We start from the raw sequence: 7,930 nt of genomic DNA, 5'->3' as shown, positions 1-7,930 counted from the left end.
ACTTTTATATTAAAAATCAAAGATAGAGAAGTAGTATCATGTTTGGCAAGTAATAAACAAATAATTCCTGTAAATTTCAAATACATGTAATTGTTTTTTTAAAAAAAAATATGTTGGCATGGCTTGCAACTGAATGTTTACCCTTCTTGTTTATAGTGGGATGTTATTGTTTTATTTCCATACCCATTCATTGTTTCCCTTTTCTTTTTCTTTTTTGGGCAACAAAGACAACTAGACAAGCTATGCTTGAAGGAGAAAACTAAAATCTTAATAAGTTTGGCATGAAAAACTAGAATGCAGTTAAAGAATGTTTAGCATGAAAACTACTGGTTTTGCCATTTCTTTTGTATTTCATTTGAGAAGCAGACAGAAATGGCATGTGTTTAAGGTAGGGTGTGAAAGTATTCTACAAACTAAACTACATTACGATGCATTATAAGTTTTTATAATAGATAGATATTTTATTTATGATAGACACGTGATTAGTTTTTAGAGTATTTTTAGGATGAGATAAAAAAATTTCAAGATGAACAACTATGGGATAGGATAACATAGTGACTAGGATAGGACAAGACGTAGGATGAGGTCGTCCCATCCTAGAATATTTTTTTTTTTAATTCACTTATTAAATTATTAATATTAGTATTTGTGCTTTGTTCTTGTGATTTTTTTTTTATTGTCAAAAGCATGATTTCTTTGTTGTAATTTGGGCTTTTGCACAATAATTTTTTTTAGTGTTTTTATCCTTCAAAACCCCAATTAAAATAAAAATGAAGCATAAAAAATCTAAAATTTTGGCTCAAATTATTTGGGGGGGGGTTGGGGGATAGGGTGGTTTTTCCCCAAAAAAACTGCAATTTGGGTTATAATTTTGGTTTCACGCATTCTATTTCCATTAGGATCAGGATAGCATGGGACGAGGTGGTAGAGTTTCAATGTGCGAGTGTCTTAAAAGAAGTCTTATATTACTTAAAATTGAGAAGATTTTAGTGTTTACTAATATGTGAGCTTGAGCTAATAAAATGGCTAAGAAGATGAGTCTTTAGAACTGATCATTAAAAATGATTGTTGAAGTATTTATGTGTCTTAATTACTCAGTTTTATTCTTTTGTAAACTATATTCAATGACATTAAAATGTTTTAATGTTTAAGACCACATTTTTAATTGTCATTAAAACCATCTTTAATCACCATTATGAAAGCCCAACAGTCACACATTATCTGTTTATAAAAGGCAATGAGTAGTGCATGGTTAGAGGGTGTTAAGTTCTATGCTCGAGATTTCCTCCTCTCTCAATTTTTCTGAGTTTTAAATTCCTATTGTTCTGTCACCTTGCTCTATGTAGGAAGGGTTTATTTAATCCTAAGGAGTGCCACCTTTTATTCTAACCTGTGTGACAGAATAATTCTCAAAAACAATGTCATTGGATACGACTCGAACCATATTTTTATTATTTTTACAGTTATTGTCAACATAGGATCCGTCTTGGTCCCATCCTATCCCATAAATACTCATTAGTTCACAATATGCTATGTTAGTATTATTATCTTTTATAATAATCAGGCTTGATATAACGTGCCAAACATATAATAAAATTTATCTTATTTGATATATCATATTATATTTCATTTGATCTCTATACCTCCATCATAATTTTGATATTCTAGTTAAATGTTTTAAAATAATTGGTTAATATAATATTTAGTCTCACAAGTTTGCACAAATTTTGATTTTAATCTATCAAGTTTTAAATCATAGGTTTTTGGCTTTTTAAGAGACAAAATTCAAATTTTTATTGAATTATATAGAGTATGTTTTAAATAAAAATAAATTTGAGAGACCAAAACCAATGGTTTGAAATTTGATGGGCTAAAATTAAAATAAAGGCAAATTTTAAGGATCAATAATTGTATTAACCTATAAATTTAAAAAAAGAGTTTGCTTTTAAAAATGACGGAAAAAACTAACATAATTATTTCTTATAACTTATAAAGATCATCCAATTCCTGTTATTCTTAACATCGTATCACTCATTAGAGTAAAAATTAATAAACATATATTACCTCTTGTGCTTAATATAAGAACTCATTTGATTTTTATTTTGATCCTAAATATAAGACTTTAATTTACTTTATCTCTCATATTTTTTTTTTTAAAGATAGTTCTTGTAATAATAATATTTCTAACCAATACACTTGATCATCAAGGATATTTTAGGAAAGACAACACTTATGTAGTATAAATAATTAACTTAACTAATTTCTTTAATTTACTTAAATTAGTCAACTAGTTCTTATACTATCTTCGGTCTTTAATATAAAAGCTAATTAACTACTTTGAGTAAATTAAGGTAATTAGTTAAATTAGTTATTTGTAATAAATAACTGTTATTTTTCCTGAAATATTTTTACTAATCAAGTATCATTTGATGAAACATTTAATATGTACAATTACTATAAGGATTATTTTAAAAAAATAGATTAAATATAAGAAACAATGTGAATTGTGTTAAAAGTCAAACTAACTTTTATATGGTTAGATAAAACCATATAAAACCAAACCATGATTTGGAGAATAGCTTTTGGGAAAAAAGTGACTTTTGAGAATAGATTTTAAAAGAATAGATTTTGTAAAAAAGTGATTTTAATAAAGTAAAAGTGTTTGGATAATTATTATCAGAAGTATTTTTCATATGTACAAATTACTAAAAAGACATATGTTAATATGATAATTACATAAAACATAGATTTTATAATATATTTTTATTTGAAGTAATAAATTTGTTAATAATATATTTTTTTGCCAACATAATAAATAATATATAAATAATATAATTAACAAATAATTAATGTGTATATGTATTTATAAAATATAAGATTAAATATATTTTCAGAAAAATGATTATGTTTTTGCCAATTGAAAAATATTATTTTTTCTTAAAGATTTTAAATATGAAATCCGATAACATTTTTTTACAGCTAGTTTTTTTAACAACATACTACTTCTGATTTTTAATATAAGAGTTGTTTTGATATTCAATTTAATTCTAAATATAAAACCCTAATCTATTTTGTTTATCATATTTATCTATTTTTTTCAAAATAGTCCTTATAATAGTTACATATGTTAAATAGTTCATCAAATGGTACTTCTAGTTAGTACATATAATTAGAAAGAGTATTTTAGAAAAAAATAATACCTAATTATTACAAATAATTAACTTAACTAATTTTCTTAATCTACTCAAATTAATTAACTAGCTCTTATAATAAGAATCAGAGATAGTATTACAACGTAAAAAAAAAAGAACCATATTTTCCACAAGCAACTTTTTTTCGCTTTTTCACGAAACCATGGTTTGGGTGGGTCAAACCATGGTTTTATAAAAATGTGAGGTGTTTGGCAACCTAAATCTTAAAGCCATAGTTTAAACTCTAAAAGTGATTTTGGCAAGGTTGTCAAACATCCCTTAAAAAGCGAAGGCAATATCTTTTAGCATAATTACAATATGCTGATAATTTTTTGGGTTAAGGTGCACCCAACACCCCGAACTATTTACCTAGATGCGTCCAGTGGCCTAAAGTAATTTTGAATGCATCCAATGTCCTAAACTAATTAATATGGTGCGTCTATATTCCAAGCTGACAAAAATGTTATGTTTAATCGTTACTTTCCTGACTCAACTTAAAGTTGACCCCATATATTGTACATGGTAGACACATGGGCACCCGATGTGTATTATTCTTATTCAAAAGTCAATTTATTTAGAAGAAGAGCAAGGAAATAAATTCAATTTTGAGTAAAAATAATACACATCAAAATGTCCATATGTCTACCATTTAGAATATCTAGGGTCAATTTTAAATTGAATCAGGAAACTAACGATTAAACATAACATTTCTATTAGCCTAAGATATGGACGCACCATTTTAATTAGTTTAGGATACTGGATATACCCAAAATTATTTTAGACCACTGGACGCACCTGGATAAATAGTTTGGGGTGTTAGGCGCACCTTAACCGTAATTTTTTTACCAAGAACTATATATGACCGGTGGATATATTAAAAGGTATGTATATTTTTTTGCCAACGACGTATTATAATATTTTAATTAAAAAATATGATGATTAGAACATATACACACACATACATATATATGTGTGCGAGCGCGCGCTTGTGTTTGTTCATATATTTTAAATTTTAAGTCTTGATTAAATATCAACCAAAACACACAAAAAAAAAAAAAAAAAAAAAGAGTGCCCGCTGAAATTTTGCAATTGACGAGTGATTAAATGCACTATCCTGGGCGAAATCCGAAAAACACCGTAAAATGGACTTATCTTGGGAGAAATTCCCAAGTATCATCTGATCCGAATATGAGGCGATTTTTCCCCAGTTTCTAGTTTCTTCCAGCACGTTTCGGCTGCACACTCCATTCAGGCTTCGATTTGATTCATCGTTGTGCGTTTTCCATTCGATTAACTGAAGAAGCATTGAAGCATTGCAATACTCCTCTTTCAATCTGATCCCAAATATGCTTTCTTCAGCTGCTGCAAGGTACTCCTTCTCCTTCGCCAAATTTCCTCTCTTTGCTACCTGTACCTTCTTTCTCTCTTTCCCTTGTTCCCTTACTCTCAAATGTTATCTTCATTCCCACTTCCCAAACCCCAACAACATCCGCGACGCCGTTGATACAGTCACTCACTTCCTCCACATGCGGCCCCCTCCCTCTAGAAAATATATCAATAAGATTTTAGGGTCTATAGTGAAGATGAGACATTATCCCCTGGTTATCTCACTTCTTGCACAAGCCGAGTTGAAGGGCTACGCGCCAGATTTATGTAACCTGAGCGTCTTGATCAATTGTCACTGCCACGTCGGTCAGATGGATCTTGCTTTCTCTCTGTTGGGGAAAATTTTCAAGATGGGCTATCAACCAAACGCTGTAGTTTTGAATACACTAATAAAAGGACTCTGTTTAAATCAAAATGTTGGCAAAGCTCTAGATTTCTACGATGACATAATGGCAAAAGGTTTGAAGTTAAATGAAGTTAGTTATGGAACATTAGTAAATGGGCTGTGTAAAATGGGAAAAACAACATCTGCTCTTAAATTGCTTAAAGTAATGGGGAGGCATCTTTTTAAGCCCAATATAGTTATATACAACACAATCATTGATGCGCTTTGTAAAGAAGGACTAGTTAATGATGCACACAATCTCTATTTTGAAATGATTGACCATCTCCAAATGTTGTTACTTATAGTAGTCTAATCCATGGCTTCTGTAGCATGAATCAATGGCATCAAGCAAATCAATTACTCAATGAAATGATATCGAAAGACATACAACCAGATGTTTATACATTTAGCATCCTAGTTGATGCATTATGTAAAGATGGAAGGATTGTACAAGCTCAAGCTGTATTTGCTAGGGTGGTGAAGAGCGACCAGAGCCCTAATGTTGTTACATATAATGCTGTGATGGATGGACATTGTTTGACCAATAATATCATTGAGGCTAAAGAAGTTTTTAACAAGATGATTGAAAATGGTTTGGCACCTGACCTTTTTAGTTATAATATTTTGATCAACGCATGTTTTAAGAAGAAAATGGTGGATGAAGCGATGGATCTTTTTAAGGAATTGCATTCCAAAAATTTGGTTCCTGATGTTATAACTTATACTTCCATTATTGATGGGTTGCTCAAATCACAAAGAATCTCATGCGCGCAAGATATTATTTATGAGATGCACGAGAAGGGTCTTCACCCTGATATCATCACTTACAGTATCTTGTTAGATGCACTTTGCAAAATGGGACGTCTTGACAAGGCAATTACTCTATTTAGGCAAATTGTTGATCAAGGATTCCAGCCTAATGTGAAGACCTACACTATACTTATTGATGGTTTGTGCAAAGGTGGTAGATTAAATGATGCGTGGGAGATTTGTCAGTATCTTTTGGCTAAAGGTTATCAACTAGGTGTCCACACATATACTGCTATGCTTCATGGACTTTGCAAAGATGGTTTGCTTGATGAAGCCGAGGCCTTGCTTGATAGAATGTTAGAGAACAATTGCCTCCCAAACTTTGTAACTCTCAATGTTATTATCCGATATCTTCTTGAAAACATTGAGAATGACAAGGCAGGTAAGGTTCTCAGTAGAATGATTTATAGAGGCGTATTGAAGAAATAAAACAAGGTGAGATCTACTGCAGCTCAAATTCATGTTCCACATGTATTCATGTTAACTAGCATGAGTGGTTAGCAAAAGCTTGTATTGTGAATTTAGACTGATGAGTGGTTAGCAAAAGCTTGTATTGCTCAACTAGCATGAGTGTTTGGGATATCATTGATGAGTTAATGAAATAAAAAACATGTCCACTCAGTAGACTGATGTGGAATTTTAGATGGGTTATTGTGGTTGAGTGAGGTTATGTACTGTTATTATGTGGTCAAGTATCATATGTTTCCATTGGTGATGCACTGTTCCTATAGATGGGTACAAGAGAATGTCGGGCACGCAATACCCCAGGTGTTGCCCTCTCCTTTCTCTTTTCTTCCTAATTTTCTTTTAAAAACGGGGAGGAAATTGCATATCTTTCCCTGAAGAAGCAAGATATGCTGTGAAAATATTATGAAAATTAAATGGCTAAGTATAAATTTTTATGGGGAAAAGATCATAGATTGCTGTGTTTTGTTGATGAAGGTCCTCGGCTATCAATGATACTGGAAATGAGAATTTTAAAAGAGGATGAAAAAGTATTTTTTAACCATTCCTGATCATTGTAGTTGATGGTTATGAAGGAAATATGAAATATACTTGGGAGAATATTTAGCAATCCTAGTTTTCTCTTAATTGACCTCTCACTAAAGGCTAAAGCACATAGTAATGGTGGTATAGACTCATGATTTGTATCTGTGCCCATGATTCGATTAGATTGTACTTTAGTGCTTGACTTGTGACCTTAAAAAATGAAAAGGATGTAAAAGGTGGATGAAGCCTTAGATCTGTTTAAGGAATTGCATTGCGGAAATTTGGTTCCCGGTGTTGTAAGTTATAATTTATACTTCTGGCCCAAAAAAAAAAATTTGTTGTACTTTATACTTGTGCTATTGATGGCTTGCTAAATCACAAAGAATCTCATGCGCATAAGATATTATTCACGAGAGGCATGAGAGGGGTCTTTACCTTGATATAATCACTTGCAGTATCTTGCTAGACGCATTTCCATAGGCGAAGGTGGCTTGATCTAGGATTAGAAGTACTACCCACGGTTTTTAATACAAGACTTTGTTTAACTGTTATTTTGGTTCTAAATATAAGACTTAAATTCACTTTGTCTATCATATTTATTTATTCTTTTCAAGACAGTCATTTTAATAATGATGGTTCTAACTAATAAATTTGGTTAATAAGAATATTTTAGAGAAAGACAACACTTATTTACTATATATAACTAATTTAGTTTGTTTTCTTAATTTATTCAAATTAGTCAATTAATTGTTATATTTAGGACTAGAGGTAGAATTTACTAAGAGTCCTGTCAACTTTCTTGTGTCTTGCTATTGTCCTTTGGGTCATTTTTTTCCTCAACCTCCCGGTTTTGTTTTTTCTGTATCTTTTATCAACGAGACAAGGATTGTATATGTTGCGGTGTGTTTAGATTAGTGGTGGAGAAGTAATTTTTTTTGCAATCTGATTTTTACAGAAGTCAAATTGGGTAAAAATTAGATAATATAATGTGATTTATATTTGGATTGGTTTTTATAGAGAAATTAGTTTGAGCAGCTAAAACTTGTTTGAATGAGTAATGAAAAAATAAGTTTAAATGTAAAATGACTGAAAAGGACATAAATTTTATTAAATGACATATATATACTATGTACATAATGTGAAAGTTTTAAGAGAAATATTAAAACTA

General features: G+C 30.6%; 1 protein-coding gene across 1 annotated transcript; it reads left to right on the top strand.

The window, feature by feature from the left end:
- The first annotated feature begins 5,284 nt into the window (after positions 1-5,284).
- On the top strand, positions 5,285-6,201 carry LOC114750419 (pentatricopeptide repeat-containing protein At1g62930, chloroplastic-like). The gene has a single exon (XM_028939025.1). It carries the CDS (start codon positions 5,293-5,295, stop codon positions 6,199-6,201), a length of 909 nt encoding a protein of 302 aa, XP_028794858.1. The 5' UTR covers positions 5,285-5,292.
- The last annotated feature ends 1,729 nt before the right edge of the window (positions 6,202-7,930 follow it).

The sequence above is a fragment of the Neltuma alba genome, unplaced genomic scaffold (genome assembly GCF_004799145.2).
Source record: "Neltuma alba isolate B1F8T4 unplaced genomic scaffold, ASM479914v2 tig00001087_pilon, whole genome shotgun sequence".
NCBI classification, from domain to species: domain Eukaryota; kingdom Viridiplantae; phylum Streptophyta; class Magnoliopsida; order Fabales; family Fabaceae; genus Neltuma; species Neltuma alba.
This window is presented reverse-complemented; position numbering and strand designations above follow the sequence as displayed.